Source organism: Engraulis encrasicolus, chromosome 6 (assembly GCF_034702125.1).
Source record: "Engraulis encrasicolus isolate BLACKSEA-1 chromosome 6, IST_EnEncr_1.0, whole genome shotgun sequence".
Lineage (NCBI taxonomy): Eukaryota > Metazoa > Chordata > Actinopteri > Clupeiformes > Engraulidae > Engraulis > Engraulis encrasicolus.
Window position 1 is genome coordinate 48,492,680 of NC_085862.1, and position 23,477 is coordinate 48,516,156.

General features: G+C 41.8%; 2 protein-coding genes across 2 annotated transcripts in view; both read right to left on the minus strand.

Annotated features, from left to right (window-relative positions):
• Positions 1–1,222, minus strand: part of si:ch211-51h4.2 (uncharacterized) — a 150,371-nt gene extending 149,149 nt beyond the window's left edge. Inside the window, exon 1 of the mRNA XM_063202089.1 lies at positions 1,086–1,222. Coding sequence (XP_063058159.1) covers positions 1,086–1,221 — 136 coding nt within the window. The 5' untranslated portion in view covers position 1,222. The remainder of the gene's footprint in view (positions 1–1,085) is intronic.
• Positions 1,223–3,912: 2,690 nt separating this feature from the next.
• Positions 3,913–23,477, minus strand: part of LOC134451392 (inactive N-acetylated-alpha-linked acidic dipeptidase-like protein 2) — a 303,318-nt gene continuing 283,753 nt past the window's right edge. Inside the window, exons 13-14 of the mRNA XM_063201830.1 lie at positions 13,164–13,362; positions 3,913–6,868 (exon numbers count right to left, since the gene is read on the minus strand). Coding sequence (XP_063057900.1) covers positions 6,673–6,868; positions 13,164–13,362 — 395 coding nt within the window. The 3' untranslated portion in view covers positions 3,913–6,672. The remainder of the gene's footprint in view (positions 6,869–13,163; positions 13,363–23,477) is intronic.

Below are 23,477 nucleotides of genomic sequence, written 5' to 3' on the forward strand. Positions count from 1 at the left end.
TGTATGACCAATTATCCTACCTATCATATTTTACCATACAGACGCGCGCACACTCACATACACCCGTGCACACACACAAGCGCATGCACGTACACGGGCGTGCGAGCGCGCGCACACACACACGCAAGAAAGCACACACACACGCACGCACGCACACAGACAGTTCTGAGATTTAAGTCCTTATGCTAGACTTCTAGTTACAGTAGGTACGTCACCACATAGTACATATCATATTCACACATATTACCATAATTACAGAGTAGGATACTTCTCTCTCGCTCTCTCTCTCTCTCTCTCTGTAATAATAATAATAATAATAATAATATAGTAATAATAATACAGTAACTATTACTGAGCAGTAAATTATTCTGACCCTTTCTCATACAGTTTACACACACACTCCCATTACTACTTATTTCAGCTCACTTGATTAACAGCAGTGGGCACAGATAGGCCTATAGACAGTCACCACATTCAACATATTCATCACACACATGCAAGTATTAACAGAGTAAAGCTCTGATTTGATCGGGTTAGTCACTCATCTTTTTTTGGACATTGACTTTAAAAACAGAAGAAAGTATGCTTTATTATTTTTAGGTAGTCTAGTCTGTAGAATAAGTTATACTATGCTAGAATTTTGGGCTATGAGAACAACCTTAGCCTAACACATATTTGCACAAAACATTACCACTAAGAACTGAACGCCAATGCACAGGGCATTGTTGAATTGGTGAGCGTCAGGTTGGGATTATCGTTTAGACAAGTAGACTGTAGGCAAGCACAGTAATCAGACTGTAGGCTACCCAAAACCATTTGCTGCGCAGCAGTTGGTGGAGAGATACTGGGGCAGGGCGCTGCACATTGACGTCATTGTTCCTATAACCTGAACCACATCACTTACTTACTGTAGCTAGATCTACGCTAAAGGCTGACTTGAAAATGTCTGAGGGATGGCATTCCCTTTGGTGAAATCTAATTCACGACCAATGTCCTTCGTGGAAAAGGGGACAAAATCACACTGCCAAGGCGCATTGGATGCTGGAGTGCGTGAACATATCGTGCACTGCGTTTCTGATACTCACAGCATTGAAGATAAATAAACCTCAACCTCCATGGTCTATCCTGATTTTTTCTGGTAGTTTTGAAAGACACTGATGTGGCGTTATTGTCAGTGGTGGGGCACATCTGGTTGATTTCCTCAGCGGCAGTCGCCATCATTGTTTTTCTCCTTCAGTCGGACGGTACCTGAGATGAGAGAGCATCAGCCACAGCCACGAGCTAGAACGCATGCGCAGATGCTATTCTACTGTGTGTATACTTATTAGACTGCGTAAGCGACATAACAGAATCTGTAATCTCCAACCTTTCTCAGGCGTCGAGACAAAACAACAACAACAACAAAAACAATACTGCGTTGAATGTATAGCCTTTTTAGACTAAGAAGAGAGGTGCCGGGCAACTATACATTAGACAGTAAAAATATTGCCCAATTTAATAGGTCTGCTGTGAACATTTTAATGGTTATTTCAGGGCAAAATTGTTTTATTTTATTTTTTCACTAGTAAAAGGCAGGATTGCAGCAAACCATTAAATAATTTCTTTTAAAATATTTTCATTAGACCCATGGAGTATAACTGTTAATAAAACATGTCGTTACACGTTATCATTAAAACTCTAGCCTAGTCTAATTTTTCTCAGGGGTATTGTGAGGGAAAGTTTATGACTTTGGGGGAGTTTATTGCTGCATGACCAGAAGACTTCCATTATCTCTGCATACAGAATGATCCTTTCAGAAAAAGGTTAGCAGAAATTACAGTTTGGGCATTTTGTCATCCTCATTAATTTTTTAAATATGTCCCAATAGGCCTACTTAAAGAGCCTAATAAGTTTGTCTCTTGAACGTTTGCACTGAAAACAAGCACACTGACACAATTGTTTTACTATTGTTTTATTATCCTTTGACCCCATGATCTTGTTGAGGTCTTGATGCTGCAGGTACAGTAGAGCTCGAAGACCCTGGCGCAGAGCACTTATATCGCTAGATGGTTTCCACCATTAGCCTAATTATTGTCGCTTTCAAATCTCTTGGAGACTTGGTCTGACCAAGAGCATAACAATAAACATTTCCCAAACGGCATGGTTGACCCGCCTCCCTTGGTTTGCTACTGGTTGTTTGCTTTCCGACAAAGTGAGAGTAGTTCCGGAGGAAATTATATTTGTATTGCTCCTGGCCTGACTAGAAGCAACGCTGAAGGTGTTGCGTCACTAGGAGGGCACGGCCTGGCTAGGTCACCACAGTCACTACCTGTTTTGTGCTTTGTGGTTGAGCATCCTGCAACTGGCCCATGTAGAAAGATATGCTAAACTCATTACACAAAGTATCTTGGTAATAAAGTGATTATTTAATTCTAGGAGAACGTTATTGAGAGGTGATCAACCTCAAATAGGATCTAAAAGCTGTAGTCATAGACTCTACTCTTGACAAGTAGGCCTAGTTGATGATATTGAAATATCAGTGCGCTGCTAAAGACATCTGCTACACCTCAAAGTTTGTATAAACCATTGCAATGTGTTATGTTTCACTGGTCTTACTAAAATGATGGGTAACACTTTAGAATAGGGTTCACATGTTAGCCGCAAATACTGTACATGTCTAGTAATAATAACTGTATAAGTGACTTATAAGCCTATGACTTCAGTAAACAAGGCCTTTCCGCTCACTTCCTAGTTACCAACTTTCAAATTGGACTCCTCATAGCCCGTCCAGTAGGCTACACTACTAAGTGAACTAATGAGTTAAACATGTCATTTTATGAGTAGTGTAGTGTAATGTAGCCTATCCTTTAAGCTATCTGTTACACATCTGTGGTCACAAAGGCATCACCAAGGTCATTGAGGGTTTATTTGACAGAAAGAAAACATCTACAGAAATAATTTCACTCCTTCAGTAGACTCAAAGGTCATTCAGCCACTCCATGCACATGATAAAAGATAAATAAAGATAAACATGTAAACCAAATTCCAAGTCATAGTCAGCCACATTGTGAGACTAGGCAATGGAAATATACAAAAAGATTACATTTTCTTAAAATCTTATTGCTCTCTCTGCTGGAAGTCAACCACTGGCTTTTAAAAAAGGAAATATTTCAAACAGCAATACAAATATCACACATTCAACTTGATACAATTATTAACAAAGTACAAACCAGTAGCTCTGTCTTCAAAGCTACTCAACCAATATCTTTTGCACAAAATCATGAAGAGACAGATAAAAGGGGAGAAAAGAAATCAATGCATACAGAGGGAGATGAATCAGCTCGTTTGTGTACCCTGGTCATACCACATCATCTATGTCATAAATACATTATTACTACTACTAGAAGTAGTATACTACTACAACAACAACTACTACTACTATTACTACTACCATGTGCAATACCTGTTTCCCCAGCCATGCTTCCCTGCTTAAATAACATAAAATTAAATAATAGCACAACATTAAATTGTCCATATAAGCACATGTTAGGAAATAACATTATGGCTATCCGTGTGAAGTAGTGGGTGTGCACTTAGTAGAATTTAGTACAGTACATTATTTACAGTAAAGGTCGGATTAGATAGCCTATTAAACATTATAACAGCACAACAAATACACTGTTAATGCACTTACGGTGTACTCTGGGACCAAATACACTCTAGATGAACAGCTTCTAGGTGCTGGTAAACGCACACTTGTTTACCGCACACTTGTTTGACTTTATGCTCTTTTATTCAGAGCGAACAACGCGTATCGCCTCTGTGCGTCATCAGGTTCGATCAGGCCTGAATTAACCTGATGACGCACAGAGGTGAAACGCATTGTTCGCTCTAAATAAAAGAGCATAAAGTCAAACACAAGTGTGTGGTAAACGTTTTCCTTTTGAGCCACTCTAGAAGATGTTAAATTGACGAACACTGCAAAATGGGCAGTGAATTTTGTCCTGACTTTACAAAAACAAATAGGATGTTATCACAGATGCACAGCATACTCAATACACGACTGCCCACACTCAGCCTACCACATTGTACATTGTTAAATAACATCGTTGAATTCTCAATAACTTGTCATAAATAAAGAACAATAATTTGGTTGATGACAGCCTTCCTTAGGCTTCATGCTTCATTATGGAATATTACTCATAAATGAATGGGATGGAACGTGGAAAATTACAGTTAACCAATTGTTTTTAGTTCAAAGCAGCAGAGATTTCCTGTCTTTGTCATGAATTGAGTTGTGCTGTTCTAACTAGATTGACGTAGACATTTAAAAAAAAGAATTTTCGATACCAGTGCAATTAGGCCTACAATGCAGCCACCTACGTAGATGTGTGGGATTGTCCAATTCAGACAAGAGGAGGAAACAAGCTTTTTTACTTACAGCAAATGAGAACATCATTAGGATAATAACATGCCGTGTCCTGTTGCCATGTTCTGACAGCTTTATTCTTCCCATGTCTTAAGTACTGACATCACTGGTGTTTTTTTAGAGCGTGTCAGAGTGGCGCAACCACAGCTAATGTCACTAGTGTGTGAAGTAGGTACATACATTGATTGTACACGTTTTATTTACATGTAATCGGGGCTCTAATTTAACACCCGCAAACCAGCCAAATGTCAAAAGATCAAATTACTAGTCAGTTTGACCCATTAGTGAGTGTGTGTTTGGCTGGTAAGATTAACATCTACTGGCCAATTTGGCGAGTGATGAAAAAAGTTAATTTAGAGCCCTGCATGTAGTGCATGTTTTTAATTATATATACCAACCTGGCACAAATCCATACAATAGTGGCATTAGATGTAGTTTCCCCACCTGACTTCTGCTACTAGCCTTTATAAAAACCTCAATGACCCAATTTGTCAACTGAGGAGGGGCACTACTAGAAACCGTGAGTCTACTGAGAGAAAGTAATAATGGGTCACTACTCCAAAACATACGGTAGTCTTACTCCCTGTGAAGCTCAATATTCCCTTGCCTGACTCTGTTCTGACCTACCATACCCCGTTTACAGTAGCAGCTCTTCAAAAGCTGAAAGGCACATTATGAACTTAAAGCTTGGATGGAGTTACAGTACATTCAGGTGCTTCTAATTTGACAGTTTTTACACCTAAGTTACACGTAAGACATTCTAGGTATTGTAAATATTTATAAATCTCAATAACATTCAAATTTAAAGTGCACAGAAGTGGCAGGTCATAGTATCCAGTATCCAGCACAGTTTTAGCAGTCACACTGCAGTCATATATAGTGTCATACACTGCAGTCATACATAGTGTTCATGTCTTGTAGCACAAGGGCATGTACAGTGAATATTCATCATGACATTCAATAGTCACTGCAGATGCAAGAGATAAACCTTTATACAAACACAGTTTGATGGATGTGGAACAATGGCATGTGCAATATCTATGTGCAATATCAGATTCAACAAATCATTGCACACATAGCACTTTGCGTGCACACTCAAATGCACATATTGTATCCCATGTCAAACTGCCATTATTCCCACATTAGAATTAAGGTATCGGTTTAAGCCTAACTACCTCTGTGCTTTTCAAAAACTCTTTACTGTACAGTATATACAGAACACATTAGTCTAAAACCCTAAAATCACATGTGTGTATTTATATAAATAAAATATGAATAATATGTTAACCTGTCAGCATGAAAACTAGGCTTTCCCAGAGAGACAATGTCATAGACCAAAGGGCTACAGTGTGTCTACAGCACATCTGTTGTTTTCATTTAGCTTACACATTTTCCCTGCTGGTGGTCACAAACAGAAAACTTGGCTACCTGTGGTGGGTGGGACCGTTTCTCCAAACAATATACCCTGTTTATCTCATCAGTAACAGGAAGACAAATGCTGCTGTGCGTACATAAATATAAGGCACATTCGGTGCCTCACACCTTCATCTCAGAAAACACTAATCATCACTCTCTGCATTTAAGAATAGGTACGGTGCTGTAGATAAACTGGAGCGTTTCCATTACTGTTCGCTGGTTAACCACAACATTGTAAACCGTGCAGTCTATCAATACCGTCAAAACAAAACAAAAAACAAAAAAAACAATTGTAATTTCATTGCAAACTCTGGCTGTTAAAGTTTTTGACCTCGTTTTTAAACTAGGCTTTCAATACCACAACCATATTTTGCAACCAGATGGAAAATATGGAGGAAAACACAGGTAGACTTTGTTGAACTGATGCATACTGTGAATCCATCCATCTCTAGTGTCAATTGTTTTCATTCAATTTTAAACAGTTTGGCCTTCTGTCTCCCTTGCTATTTAATGCAGAACATTAAGTACTGACCTCAAAAAAACAAATTTCATGAAGCATTCACATCTAGCATTCACATTGATATTGCTCAAAATGGGTTTCTCAAACAACCTGGTGCTTTTGGTTTCCTAAAAATGGGTCTCTGAAGGCCCTGCCGATTTTGGTTTAAGATTCTCAGTGCAAAGGCAAAAACATGCAAAAGTTTGGTCCTGCTGCTGATGTTGCTGCCGTTGGGTGGTGTGCCTCCACCATGCCTAGTGAGGGGGCGATACAAAGCACACCAGGTCTCATCAGGCTCTCCAGCATGCACAGGTCCATCTGTCTGTCTGTCAGTCAGTCTGTCTGTCTGTCAGTGGACCAGGGAGCTGTCATCTGCATCACTTTCAAAGAGCTGCAGCCCGCTCTGGACAAGTCTCTGGGCTGACGTGATCGCCGTGGAAACGAGAGACAATGTCTGGTTTACAGGCCGACGCCCCTTCGCTTCCTGGGCATCCTTCAGTACGGAGAAACGGGAGGATTGTGCACTCAGACCGTACAGAAGATTCCTGGGAGGATGACAGGAGATAAAAGAAAAGCCTTGGTCATCAATATTGCAGGACAAATCCTGGTGTCGTGCACACATAGTCTAAGCATGGGGCTCCCTGAAAGGATTGAGGTTTTGAATCCATCCACACTTACACTACGAGCCAGCGTCACACACTTTTTTTTAACTTTTATTCTTCACGCTCTAAGGTCACTCATTGATTTCTCTTGGTTTTAACTGGCTGCACAAACCTAAGTAGAACAAATGAGCCAATTCTTTATCTGTAAACAGGCCGGCTTCGACTTGGAGCTCCACCTTGACCTTCAGTATAAAGTTTATATTGAGCTGACGGCTTACGTATTAAGCCCACTTTTTTGAGTGAGAGAACTTCAATGAGTGTTTCCATTCCACTCAATCAGGTAAACAAAAGCCTTTGGTGTGGACTGCCACTTCAGACACTGATGTAATGTCAATGCAAGACATGCCTCACTACAGGTATATACTTAGACACACTTGAGAGATAGCATGCTCCAGAGATAGCATAACGTAATACCAAAAAAGGAGTGAACATAAAGAGTGGGCAATATTATATAGTATGTCGAATGTCAGCTTTTAACCAGTACTCAGGATCTTTCCAGAATTTTAAAATGCAAAGGATATTTGTGTGAATTAGCAACATAATTTACAGTTTACGATTGAATTTCTTCTGCCAAAGCCTTAGTTTTTGCCATGGTCTACAACATGATTTACCTTGGAAAAAATACTGTACATGAACAGATACTGCTGGAAAATCTCTTCAAGATCCCTTGACACCTGATCACCAGAACTTAGCAACACCAGTATCACACCTCTAGAAACACCACTGATTGGATGTGGCCCACAGCATACAAAGTAATCCCTATGTTAGTCACACATCACCTGGCACGTGGTCTGAGCATCTTCCCCAGTGGGAAGACGGTGGTCATAATTGGTCTATAGTGCCCACAGTCCTGTCTTAACTGGGATGAATAGTTAGAACCTTGTTGATTGCGGATTGTAGACTGGGGATAACTTGATAACTTGACACAATGTCACCTCTATATAAAACCGGAACGGCTTGCCACATGCTTCCTAATGGAGACACTGGCTACGGTTACATGATGTTTTTAAATCTGATTCAATGAATCGTTTTTAAATAGATCGGATTTAAAGTTATTTTGCGACGTGTATACATTGCACTTTCACTTAAATCTGAATAAACGTCTGGGGAAAAGAAAGCATTGCGATTGGACTGAGGATGCAAGTGCTGAGCGAGCCAAATAATGCGTGGGGGCGTGGTCGCCAAACCTCCAGGGAACTCTGTGTACTACCAGGACAGGTGCTAATCTTCTGCCCGAAAATATATTTCCCTCAGTCGGACTCAAAGCTTGGGACATACCCTATGGGCTGGGTCTTTCAAAATGCTAAAGTTAGCTTACCCACCTACCTTAGAAAAACGAGTGGTCAAAGGGTGATGTGGAGTACTCTTTGTTGTGCTTCATTACATCGTGGGGCACTTTTACATCAATATATGGAAGCCACAACATTTATAGTCGCTTAGGGACTTTATATTAAGTAAAACTTTCATGTAGGAAATCAGCAAAAAGTCTGCCATTTTTTCTCACTGAAGCAAAGAGCACGGGGTCTTGGCGCCATCGTGTGGCCAACGAGCATGCGTGGAACGACCGGACTTATTGTTAATTCTGAATAAAAGGTTACATGACAGAGGAACGTGTTTAATCGGATTTAAAAGAGGAATAAACCACCCACTTTAATCAGACTTAAGTTTAAAGGAACAGACCACCCTTTTTTGATTTTCACATATGTGTAGTATTTCCATGCATTGTTCATGAATGTGCATATCATTTTCGTCTATGTGTTTGCATTGCCCCGTTTAACAGTATAGCCAAATTAGGCATACTAATGCAAGTCTATGGTACAAAATAAAACATCCTCAAATGTACTTATAAACCATTTTAAAATGAATGTAAAATTCACCAGAGTGTAAAACAGCAGTTTAATTCTGTCCAGTGATCACTTGTGACTTGATGCTAAAGATACCAGTTACTTCCAGTGATTATGCTAAGCTATGCTAATAATTCTGATCCAATGAATCTAAGAACTGAAAACACTGAGAAGAAAATGATATGCACATTCACGAATAATGCTAGGAAATACTGCAAATATGTGAAAATCAAAAAAGGGTGGTCTGTTCCTTTAAATCTGAATAAACTTAAATCCTGTTCGGTAAGTGTTTACATGATGTTTTTAGAGCGGAATTAAGTTTTAATCAGCTTTAAAGTGAGTTAAATTGGATTTAAATGCCTCATGTAAACATAAGAATTGAGAATGGGCTAGGCTCCGAAATTCTTGTCTCTCACGTCCACAAACTTTTTGTAATTTTGTCAGGTTCAAAATACGTATTATTTACATCAGCCATTGTGTATGCCTCCTTTCTTTTCACATTTTAATAGTCCTGGGCTTCTTGTCTTGGTGCACAAAATGAAACACTTCCACAGACATAGTGCAGACTGTGTTTTTCCCAATTTAATGGGATGAATTCGAATGGCCCAGGAGAAGGTGAAAGGCTCAGCCTACTCAAATATCAAGAGGAATTCAGAGGTCAATGAGACCAGACAAATCCTCCCCATGACTCAAGATGGGAAACGTCGGGGGACATAAATGAATATTGTGCTTAAAGGGATCCACAACACTTCATCTTTTCCCATCCACCTTCTGCTAATTTAATCAAGGCAATCCAGAACATGTTGATTACCACCTGATTACAATCATGTCACCACCGCAGTGGCTGTTCTTCTAACAACTGAAGATTACTGGACGAAATCCATTGAATGCAATGACAAAGTCGCAGCTGAAAATGAAGTTGGCCATATTAACAAACGCAAATCCCGCGGGCCAGAATAGCAGAGGTCAACTAATCGAGCAAAGAACCTTACTCGCTGGTGCACATTACTGACGGAAATGGACATGGCTGAAACAAGACTGCGCCATCTGGATTTAGAATCGCATGTTAGATCTTAGCCAACCCACTGCACCCAAGCTGTTCGTCAACACGAGGCGATATCTTGATATGATTGCACCTCAGAAACATGAAAGTGGATCACACTCATCCTCAGACATCATTCAGTCAACCCTAATTTCTTCTAGTGAGTGCGATTGGAGGCTGTGTACGTTTTTTTTTTCTTTTTCAAAGTAGGTGTCCAAGCTATTATCGAATAAAACAAAACAAAAAGCAAAGCTCTTTTTTGTTATTCTTACAAACAAACAAAAAATCCGTCAACAGCAATTTGCTGACATTGGTACTACAGTACATCAGTATCATTATGATTTAGCAAGAGGCCATTTAGATGTGCTTACAACTTTAGGTCCTTTTGGGCTAATTTTTCTCTCTTAAATTAGTGAAGATGTTAAGCTGTAATGTTAATTGAGGATGACTAAACAGCTTTATTCTAACTTTGTGCATAAGCACAGTCTGTTATTGTACAGTTAAAGCTGCATTAACATTGCCCTTGGTTGTGCTTTCACAATTTCTCCCAGAAACAATTAATTCATGAGGAAAGTGGCGAGATAACAGTGGAAGGAATCACAATGCTGCTCTGAGGTATTTTTGTGTACAATTACATAAACGGCCGATAACGAATGGCACCCTGATGGAATATGGCAAGTGCCCCACAATAATTATGACTGAAATTACTGTACAATTTACTGAACATTGTTATTCTGGTTGTCACGTAATTGAGGATCATCATTTTTCACTTGTGAGTATATTTTAAAAAATAATTTTACTAAAAACTCAGTAGTAGAGATGTACAGGATCCAAGATCCGGTTCCGGATCTGGAAGGATAATAGGGTTTTTCAGACTATCCGGATCCGGCAGGATCAAAGCAGTGGATCTGGTATCCAGCAGTTACCTAAAAATCAAGATCTGGGGCATCTCTACTTTTTACGTAGCCTAGGCTTTTCAGTCAGTCTTTCACAACCCCAATCGCTGCATGGAGTGAAAGCCCTTTGGAAACGGCCGTTGAAGGCAGTGTGGCAGCAAACCAATGAGTCTTAGAAAAAAGTTTGCGCCAACGTAATAAAAAGGGCCCACGTGTGCGAGTTGGCTATGTGTTTCAACCCTTTCGTAGGATCCGGTATCCGGTTCCGGATCCGGCAGGATCTTAAGCAGTGGATCCGGTGCATCTCTACTCAGTAGTACAGAGGTGAACAAATACTGTACATTGTGATATACGATTTAACAAGTCCACATGGTGTTGGAATAGCTATTACATTTCTTGGCTGAACAATCCACGTGGTACAGCTTCTGTGGAGTGCAATTTTACATCTAATCTCAGTTATCCTTTAAATCAGATTGAATGACTTTCTCTTTTAACACTGACAACATTACTCTTCAGATATATTCAACATGGTCTGGACCCAACAAGCTAGTGAGCTATAGGTTTGTGACTTCATGGCAGTAGACAGAAGGATAGCTACTGCATTTTAAAACAATTGGTCTACTTTTGAACAGGTGTAGCAGTTTGTCAATACAGTAACAGGCAACGTTGCCATCCAAATCATCCATATCACCCGTCCATCCATCCATGTAATAATGTAATGATGTTGTCATGTTCCAAAACACGCTTGAACAGAACACTTATCTAGTCATACTCAACATGGAAGCCCACACTTTTAATAAAAAGGGGGGGAAAATAACCTAAAAAAAAGTTCCACAAAATGAAATATTTAAATCCACCCTTTGTCTGCTTCAGCCTCCCTGTCAGCCTGCTTGTCTGAGCAGAGTGCATTTGACAGAAATGTGAATTGGCATGTCTATCTGCCCCGCCTGGAATAGTCACTCACAATAGACTACGGCAAAGTAATGTCCTCATTCATTTCCTCATACAAGAGCTTCCATATTTCCGTCTCCTGTGCAGAATTCTCTGTGGCCATTTAGTAGCAATGGGAAGGGAAAAAAACTGCAAAAATTGATCTCAAAAGACACATTACGTTTTGTGTTACGCACTGATTCAAACATGCATGGACAATTGACAGTAATGTTGGCGAGTGTAAAGAAAGCAAACATCAATTTGGCCCCGTCTGCCTGTAGGAAATGAAAGGACAGAGAGTAGCAGCACTAAAAGCTCATAAGATAGTTGCACTCCGGGTGTGCTATGTCCTCCCTAAACAATTCAGATTGTCTTTGACTGCATCCAGAATGAGTATGAGCCACTAAATCAAACAGCGAATTATGCACCAAGCTGTTGTTGTTTAGGCCCAGTTAAACATTCGCCTTTGCACAGGCCCGCCGTCAGGGGGGTGGGTGGTGGGAGGAGTATGTTGTCCCGGGCCCAGGGAGATAGAATTGGGTCCCTATTACATTGTATGTATTGGGAAGGGGGCCCTTTCAGATGACTTTGTCCTGGGCCCAGCAAAAGCCGTCAGCGGCCCTGCCTCTGCAGGCACGGCAGAGTGACAGATAACAGTGTGACATGTCACTGTTGCATTGGCATTGTCATCGCATTTGTTTAACATGTTTTGCATAGAGGCCTGCAACTCCACCATGGTGAAAATCTTTTCTGCTGTCAAAGTTTACATCATGCCTTTCTTTCCCTCCTGTGCTCCTTCTGTGTCTAGGAACATCATACGGAGTCCACTCACTTCTTATCCTCACCACCTTATGCATTCCCTTTGTTATATGGCAACTCTTTGCCGCGATATATAATACATAATGGATTGCTTGCCGGAGAACCCGAAGTGCTTCAGCAAGAGACGCCATACATCTATAAATTATTGACAGCCAATTTGTATTTATTTATTTATTAAGATTTGTTTTCCATCAGAGAGGGGTTCTGCTTGTATGGACGGGGGTCAATTGGGGGTCTCTGATCCTGTACTTCAGTGGAAAGGTATATATACTATAGGGGTATAGAAGTGGAGATGGTCAGTGCCGCTGACAGTTTTGACCGGCCCCGGGATAAAATCATATGAAAGGGCTCCCTTCCCAATACATACAATTCAGGGCTCTAAATTAACTTTTTTCACCACCAGCCAAAATGGCTAGTAGATGTTAATTTTACTAGCCAAACACACACTTACTAATGGGTCACAGTGGCCCGTAAGTTGGTCTTCACCAGCATTTGGCCGGTTGGCTGGTGTTAATTTAGAGCCCTGATACAATGCAATGAGGTCCCTGGGCCTGGGACAACAGACCCCTTTTTCCCCACCTGTTGGTGGGCCTGGTGTTAGAGATACGTAGATAGTGGTGGTGGCTGCCGGGGTTAAGGGTCTTTACCTGTACAGGCCAGAAGGGGGGTCTGGGATCAAGAAGCTCTTCTCCAGTCCCTGCAGCACGTCGTTCAGCATGCGGACGTGAGTCGGGTCCCTCTCCTTGGGGTCGTTGGCTGGCCGCATGGTCTCCGACTGCAGGAAGGTGGAGTTGTCCCTCAAGATGGCTGCCACAGCCAGCAGCTCAGCTGTCTGAAGAGGGTCGTCTACAGGAGAAGTATAGGACGATAATGTATGTGAACATGGCAGAGAAATTGTTTAAAATAAATGAATACATAAAAAAATATATATAAGGAAAAACAATAAATGTATAAATAGATAAATACATGTATAATAATAATGAATAACAATGAATGAATGAATGAATGAACGCACATTGGTTCAAACCATTTACACTACGCAGGATAAAAAATGAGGAGTGGAAAGAACTGCTGTGGTTCTATACTATTCAAACAAGTATTCGGTTTCTTTTGGAACATCTTCTGAGTGTCTTTGAATGCCTTTGAATGTCTTCCTGGTGCTGCCTTCTGATAGTCCAGGCCATTAGTGGCCGTAGGGCAGGTTTCTTTTTTTTTGTTGTAAAAAATGGAACGCAAAATAGAATACTATTTAACGCCTGACTGAACACACTGACCCTGACATGGCATGGAACCATGAGAAGTATATTAAGCTAAACCAGCGACAGTTGATGAGCCATTCCAAATGACCTTCACATAAACCCTTTGTGAAGTAGAAAGATTTTTCTGCAGGCAGATTCACTGGCAGCAGGTAAAGCTGAAGCTACGGTATAGCAACAGCAACAACGTCCATATGAGCAATCATTTTCATAAGTTATGTATCTTTGTAATATTATAGAATTATAAAGCTATACGTATGAGAAAGCACCAGGTGAAGAAAAAGGGGCTTGTTATTTTGTGTTTATAAGAATGAATCATTGAATACAATTTCTGACTGTACATTTCCTGAGCTCTTATGCATCACACTAAAATATCTCCTCTCATAAAGCGCCAGGCTGCGCCTCTTTCAGGAACAGTAATTTCCTGTCTATATCCGAACAACAAAATGCAAGAAGAAAATTGCGGGAAAAAATCAAAACAGCTGGAAACCCCTGCAATCTTCTTTTGTATAACAAATAGTGTAAATCATTTCATTGTACGCATGATAAAACTTCCTAGATGAAAGAGTTCTTGTAAGGTTGTACAATCATTACATCATTTGTCATCTTCTCATATCCTCAAACCTAAATATATTGTCCGATGAAATATTTCAATTAAGAGGACAAAATGTGTTCCTTTCATTTTACACATGTCCTGTGGACAGACCACAGTGGGATATCCGTTTGAAGGTAGTTAATGAATAGCACAGAAATCAGACACCACCACGCACACACACACACGCACACGCACACACAACACACACACACACACACACACACACACACACACACACACACACACACACACACACACACACACACACACACACACACACACACACATACACCACACTCGCACGCACGCATGCATGCACACACGCACACATGCACACACGCACACAAGCACACACACACACACTTCCATTGAATGATTAGAACATTTTGTCCGTGCAGAGAATGCTTGGTTCAATTGAATACTTATAAATGGGATGAACATCCAGGTATCACCATGGCAGCCTACAGCCAGTAGTGGCAGTGTGTGACTGAAGCTGAATGAAACGCGGTAAACACAGCAAATGTTCAGTAGTAGGTGAAAATATATAGTAAGTCAGTAATGCAGGCACGAGTTAGTGGGGAACATAAATAAAAAATATATAAATAAAAAAATAGAAATAAAATGTTACCTAACTTTTTCGATAGTTTGGTCGGACGAATACATATTCAACCAATTTTTAAGGGGGATATGCGAAAGGTGTGTCTAGCTTGCATTCATGAGATGCTAGAAATGTTGGAAATGCTTTAAATTCATTGGGCCCTTCCTGCTAGAATCTGAAATGTAGTACACCGGGGGTGTCAAACATAAGGCCCGGGGTCCGGATGCACCCTGCCAGATCGTTTAATACGGTCATAGACTTGGAAACAAGCAAAGAATGTAAAAAAAATGCAATATTTTGCAATTACGTTACTGGTCCCAGGTCCGGCCCACGTGAGATCAAATTGACTGTACAGTATGTGGCCCCTGAGCCATAATGAGCTCGAGACCCCTGTAGTCCACGGTATCCCTGGCCAGAAAACTATGAAAAGTGAAAATATGTGCAGCTTCACAGGTGGTATGGGCGGACCCAAGCTATGTGTGACCTCAATTTTGGCAGAGCCATTCCCAGCCTTGAACCGGCAACTCTGCACCACCATGGATTGGGAAGAGTGTTCAATATCAAACAGGGATTGTAAACTAACTTAGCATTCTCAGAGCATTGGCTACCTTCCTCATGCCTCTTACCGTAAGTATGTTGAAATGATTCAGAGTACAGAAAACCTTCAGTGAGTTATTTATTCAGTGAGGCAAAGTTAGGACACCGGGCACCATATTGGTTCATGGTTTGTTTCACAGCCAGTTTTATGCATGCCCAAAAAAACTGCAGTAGTGGGCAGAAGTAAGTCAGTCTTGCTGCAGGTATAGTGATTTCACATTAATAACTCCAGAGTACCCTTGAAAGATATGCCACACTAAGGCTCTCTGTTCTTTAATGTATGTTCAAAATTAACCTTCACTGGAGCTGCGCTCAGCACCCTTGCACACGCCTCTTGCATTCGTCTTTGATGTGAATGTGCTACATTTCTGCATGCATTTATTGTGTGTGTGTGTGTGTGTGTGTGTGTGTGTGTGTGTGTGTGTGTGTGTGTGTGTGTGTGTGTGTGTGTGTGTGTGCGTGTGTGTGTGTGTGTGTGTGTGTGTGTGTGTGTGTGTGTGTGTGTGTGTGTGTGTGTGTGTGCGAGAGAGAGAGAGAGAGAGAGAGAGAGTGTATGTGTGCGTGTGTGCATGTGTGCGTGTGTGTGTGTGCGTGCGTGCGTGCATGTCTGTATGGGCTTACTAATGCATGTGCATATGTTTCAGAAACAGAGAGATAGGGAGGGAAAAAAGGGAGAGTGAGCAAAGTGTGTGTGTGTGTGTGTGTGTGTGTGTGTGTGTGTGTGTGTGTGTGTGTGTGTGTGTGTGTGTGTGTGTGTGTGTGTGTGTGTGTGTGTGTGTGTGTGTGTGTGTGTGTGTGTGTGTGTGTGTGTGTGTTAAGCAACATGATCTCCAAAAATTCCGTGCTCCTGGACACTTAATTGTTTTCCGTGATGGACACACAGAAGTGCTCTCTCTATACTCCCACAGCTCTATGTTTCCACAGTCTTCTGTTTTCTCAAGATTTTTCTAATTTCAAATATTTTTTCTCAAAACATTTCTTACTGACAGGTTAGGTTTAGGGATTGTTTTGGTCTGGGCACAGCTAGTATCCTTTCATTCATTATATGAATTTGATAGCCTATCAACCAACTGGAAAAGGTATTTCTCAAAAATATGTCTTTAATGACATGTTAAGGTTAGGGAATGTTTTGGTCAGGGCACAACTTAAATCACTATAGCATTATTTTGTTTAGGATTAGCATTTGGTGTGTATTTTCTAATAATACAGTTAACACAGTGCTGTGGGAATATAGAAAGCACTTCCGTGTGCCCATCACGGAAAACAATTCCGTGTCCAGGAGCACAGAATTTTGGCAAAATCCGTGCTCCTGGACACGGATTTCGTGTCCTTAACATCCGTGTCCAGGAGCACAGAATTTTTGGAGATCAGGCTGGTGTCAACAGCAACTTCAGAAAATAGTCCGAGGCCCAGCAAAGAAAAAGACTACAGTAGTCACAGGAGAGTTTGCTCTGGCTGTGACAATTCACTTTGCACAAGGAGAGAGAAAGGCAGGTTAAATATAGCAAAGAAGCTACCGCCCTACCCTAACCGCCATCTCTATTCCTGGTCTCTCTCTCTCTCTCTCTCTCTCTCTCTCTCTCTCTCTCTCTCTCTCTCTCTTTCTCTGATTTATGCATTGCTCTCTGTCCGCCCCTATCCATCTCGCTGTCTCTCTGTATTTCACCTTCATTTCTCTCTCCAAATCTATCTATTTACATATCTATCTATCTATCTATTTACGCATCTATCTATCTATCTATCTGTCTGTCTATCTATCTATCTATCTATCTATCTATCTATCTATCTATCTATCTATCTATCTATCTATCTATCTATCTATCTATCTATCTATCTATCTATCTATCTATCTATCTATCTATCTATCTATCGTATCTGGGTTTCCATGGCGGCCGTGCAGTTCTAGAACATGTGGGTGGATTGCTGCAGAGGGAAGGGGAGGAGGGGGGCACACACAGACCCAGCTGAGAGTTAGATTAAACAAATGAAAGGAGTCAGTAAGGATATTGCACCTTCAGACAAACACACACAGAACAAACCGAGAAGTTACACCAAGGACTCACACCCTGAGAGGAAAGAGATGGCATTACAGTAAAAATGAACATGGCGCTAACAAAAGTCACACAAAGACTGAAATCATATGCACACACCCACACCAACACAGACTGTATGCAGACACAAGTGCATGCGCTCACAGCACAAGCACACATACACCCCCCCTCTCTATTTCTTTCTCTCGCACGCACACACACACACACACACGCACACGCACACACACACACACACACACACACACACACACACACACACACACACACACATACACGCACACACACATACACGCACACACACACACACACACACACACACACACACACACACACACACACGCACTCCAACAAATGCCAACGCCTTGTCTGTCTGACTCTGTATTTACGAGAGGGACATTCCTGAAGGTTCGAAATCCATCATAGTCGTAAAGTTCTGAAAGACAGGGAGCATCCAAAGGCGTTGCTTTATATAGACAAGAGAAAGAAGCGGAGGGAGGGGCGGAGGGAGGGGAAAAAAAGACCAAAAGCGAACAAAGGATCTTGAAGGATTCAATTAGCCCTGCTTGTTTGATCTCAGACAATCCATTTCATTTCTCATGAATAGTGCAACTGCATTTGGCGTCTGTGCAAAATCCATTTGCTCCTCTATGCCCCCAAAAACAGCAATGGGGTGACATCAAGAGATGCCAGATCAGGCCCCAGCCGCCCAGAATTATTTATTTACTAAGGCCGCCCTCCATCTTTCTTCACTTTACTTTTTACTCGCCACAGAGATAAAAGCACGCTATATTTAATTTAACCTGTTGGTGGAGACTTTTTTTTTCAGCCGACCTGGTGGGTGCACTGGGTGTGTCTACTCTGAGGATGCCTGGGCCGTTTCTAAGTGCTCTCCAGGATGGTAGATGGGCATTGGTCAGGACGAAAGCAACAACGAGAACAGCAGCAGCAACAACAACAACAAAAGGCGGTCAAAAACAGAATAAAAAACAGAGAAGCGCTCAGAGAGTGCACCTCCACCCTCTGGTGAACAGAAACGCACACACTGTGAATGTACAAACAAACAATCGAACGTACACACAATCAGGCGATCACATAACCTCCTTGGCGGAAGTAACAATGTGTTCGCAGACCCCACAATAACGCATTTGAAGGAGACTAATATCATATACACTGTGTGCAGAATTATTAGGCAAACAAGTTTTTTGACAATATCGTCCATTTTATGCATATTGTCCGCCACCACCCTTTATGGACATGAACACCTATTGGATTTAAGCATTCCAGGTCATTCATATTGGTATAATAAGAGACCTATGTGATCGAAGGAGCCCAATAGCCTATATCAGGGCAAAATTAGTGTGCATAATTATTAGGCAACTTTGTTTTCCTCTGGGAAAATGAGCCACAAAAGAGATCTAATAAACTTTGTAAAGACTATAAACAATTTTGAAGTCTTCTAGAGGGGTGTGGCTGTCTTGAAATATTGGTCACATCCATCTAATGCACCGTTACAAGCCATCAGTTTCACATGACATGTGCTCACAAAGTAACTGCCAGATTGAGAAGAATTGAAGATGAAACTACCACAAAACTATTACCCTGCAGTGCTGGTATATTCCAGAACTGAAACCTACATCGACTGTCCACAAGAGCATTGTATTCAGCACTCAGAGACATGGCCAAGGTAAAACAGGCTGAAACCTGAAGACCACTGAACAAGTAACTGAAGTCAAGACTGGGTCAAGAAATGTCTTTAGATAGTTTTTTTCAATGGTTTTATGAACTAGTGAAAGTGACTGTTAATGGACCAGGTTGATGAGCCTATGGCTAGATCAGTAATGTGCACACTCAGATCAGTTGCTGAGTTCCACTCAAATACCAGCAGATTACTGCATAAATACCATTGTCTTCGTAAAAGATGCAATTTTCTCCCTCTAAAAGATACAGCCATGGGTCCATCCACCCTGTCTGTCAAGAGTCGCTTTCCCAAGTTCATAAAACCTTTGAACATTTTGTCCCCAGGTATTTTTGCCCCCGTTTTGACTTAATTAACTTGTTGAATGGTTGTCTGGTGTCATCCCTTCTTACCTTGGCCATGTCTCTGAGTGCTCAATACCCTGTTTTTCTGGACACTCTCTGTTGGTTTCTGTTCTGGAATATGATAGGACTGCAGGGTAATAATTTTTTTGTAGTTTCACGTTAAATTCTTCTCAATGTTTGCCAGTGACATTTCTTAAGAGACTGATGACTTTGTAACGGTGCATCTGATAGTTCTGTGCGAACGTGACCAACATCTTGCAAATTTCAAGACAGCCACATCCCTCTAGAACACTTCAAATTTGTTTAGAGACATTTCAGAGTTTGTTAGATCTATTTTGTGGCCCATTTTCCCAGAAGAAAACAAAGTTGCCTAATAATTATGCACACCTGATATAAGGAGTTGGGCACCTTTGGCCACACCCCCATCTTATTATACAAATATACATGACCTGGAATGCTTAAATCAAATAGGTTTTCATGTTCATATAGATTGCTGTTGGAAAATATGCATAAAAAATACAAAATGGTCAAAAAACAAGTTTGCCTAATAATTCTGCACACAGTGTACTATCTACAGTATAAACACATGTATTTAGGTCCAAATAACAATTGTTCACATACTGCACTATTCTGTAAGAGCTGTGAATGTGTCATTAACTTGTTAGCCTTTCCATAACCACAGCTGTTATACTTTCAGTAACGCGTCTTCTAGGCAATTTTCGCTACTCACTTTGTACATTTGTGTGTGTGTGTGTGTGTGTGTGTGTGTGTGTGTGTGTGTGTGTGTGTGTGTGTGTGTGTGTGTGTGTGTGTGTGTGTGTGTGTGTGTGTGTGTGTGTGTGTGTGTGTGTGTGTGTAACTGTCTTCAATACAGGCCTAAAATGCAGGGGGAAATCCTGGTTTGTGTTCATAGTATTGCCCTCTGAGAACTTTTACGGCCCTTGGAGGAATTCTAAGTGGCCCCTCGAATGAAAAAGGTTCCCCACCCCTGAGTTATAGCAACCCTCTTAGCCAAACAAGGGCTTTTTGGAGGGGTTAAACTCATCTAAAAATGTTAGGAAACAATGTTTTTACTACCCTATAAAAATGTAAATGTTCAAAATGTAATGTTCAAAATGTTGCCTATATGACCTATTTATTGTTATGCCTTTGGAATACAAATGCCTTTTTAAATGACTTTGGTGGCTATGGTTCATGGGTTGATAGACATGTACTGTATAAGTGTATGTACAAGTGGATTTGTATCAATAATTCTGTTATACTCACAAATTACGTATACACAATTAAGGCGCCCTGTGCATGCCAAATGAAAATAAGCAGGCAAAGTCTTTACAGTTTTGCAGTCACAGTAATGTAAATCATGAAAGAAACACATAACACGTGTTTTTTCCGGAAATTACAAAACATATAAGCCTGTACATTTGAACATGCTTATGCTGCCCTACAAAGTCAAAGTGCAGTGACTACGCCAACACTGACACTGAGAAAAATACCTCCAAAGCCTTGATATTAGGTTAGATATTCTAGTTACTGCAAATTTGTCATAACAGTAAACTAAATCTAAAACGGGACACATTTGGACAATAAGACTCACAAGATAGAAGAGGTGTAATTTTCAGATCATTTTCAGTCTAAACCCAATTTTTGAAATATGTAGTTACTGCTCTTTGCCTTTGTGGGGCAGTATGGTCCTCTACTGCATAGCAATATCATGCCTATGGGGGCTTTATATATGTTACTGAGTGATGGTTAAATTAAAAGGAGGCAAGAAAAGGGGGATTACAAAAGGACCGTGCGCGTGTGTGTTTGTGTGTTTGTGTGTGTGTGTGTGTGTGTGTGTGTGTGTGTGTGTGTGTGTGTGTGTGTGTGTGTGTGTGTGTGTATGTGTGTGTGCGTGTGTGTGTGCGTGTGTGTGTGTATGTGTGCGTGCGCATGTGCACTGTACATGTACCTGTGCGTGTGTGCTATTATGTGTAAACTGATTGTGTTATTTCCGACTCTCTCCTAAGCCACTATCTGCGCTAGCGTACGTGTATAGTGAGTGTAAAATAAACAGCAAGGCTAACCTGGAGGCCCCTCTATAATGCATTTCTCCTCTCTGAAGCTCAGTTCAAAGTCTCTAAAAAATTGAGCCAAGTGCTTAGAACTCAAAATACCAGGAAAGCTATTTTATGGCCCCGAGGGACCCCCAACACCCACTACCCCCCCCCCCCCCCACCCCCCCCCACCCCCCACCCCAACACCCCCCCACCCCCCCACACGTGGAGTCATAGGACAAACGCGCTCTCTCTCTGGCTTTGTCGTTTATTCTTCTTTTTTATCTTTTCTTTTCTCTTCTTTTCTTCTACCCCACCACCCCCACCCCTTCCTTTTATCAGAGGTGCCCTTTTTGAAGGCAACTGGGGATTGAAAGGCAATCGAGTCCAAAGCTGATAATCCCGTCTCGCCTCTCAGTGGCGGCCGGACGGGAGGCAGGGATACGGAGGGAGAGAGAGCGCTGGCTGGCTGGCTGGCTGGCTGGACGGCAACGATTTGAATTTTACAAATGCAGAAATCAAGGTCGTGTTGCCAAGGGCCTGGAGTGCGGGAGCAAGGGGAAGGGGAGGGGGAATGGGGAGAGGGAGGGGGAGGGGGAGGTGGTGACGGTGGGGAGGAGGAGCAGCAGGGAGAGGGAGCGGTAGGGAGAGGGGTAGGGAGAGGGCTTAGGGGTTTGGTGGTGGCAGTGGAGGTGGTGGTGGTGGGGAGGAGCAGCAGGGAGTAAGGAGTGCAGGGGGATGAGGAGGCGTAGGGAGAGGGGGAGGGAGAGGGCTAAGGGGTGTTGTTGGTGGTGGGAGTGGAGGTGGTTAGGAGGAGGAGGAGGAGGAGCATCAGGGATTGGGGAGTGCAGGGGGATCGATACATCCACCTAAACAGATGATCTACCACTAAATCATTCTTATGGGGAGGAGGAGGAGGGGCTGTCAAGTCCTCTGGCTGGACTGCACAAGTGAGTTATTCCACTGCATAGGCCCACACACACAGGCACGGTAACACACACACACAGGCGTGCTACCACGCACACACACACATAACCACACACACACACACACACACACACACACATAACCACACACACACACACACACACACACACACACACACACCACCACCACCACACACACATAACCACACATCCGAGCACACACACACACACACACACACACACACACACACACACACAACCACACACCCGAGCACACACACACCCGAGCACGCACACACACACACACACACACACACACACACACACACACACACACACGCGCACACACAGACACACACACACACACACACACACACACACACACACACACACACACACACACACACACACACACACACACACACACAGGCATGCACAGATAAGAGCATAGACACACATGCACAGACACTTAGGCACTCACCCTGGGATGTGCAGGGCATTTAGTCAACTTCTCCCTGCCAGGTCAGTGATTTATTGATGCCTAATAGTAGTGTAAAGGTCCCCGCAGCCACATACTCTGCTTCAAGTCATTGCCTTACAGTATGTTGGTCAGTACAGTTAAGCAGCAATATTACGTACTGAGGGTTTACATTGGAAACATTGCATCATAATATTTAGCTTTTTTGCAAGAAGTGCACTCAACTGCAGATGAATACATTTCCATTTGTATAATTTATGTAAATGGCGGTCAAAAAGCTGTCAAAAATGCTTTAGCACAACTTTGGTAAACTGCAGATCATAATGGATTATTCTTGTACATAACACTTCTATATATTTTCAAAACAAAGTTATAATGTGCTGT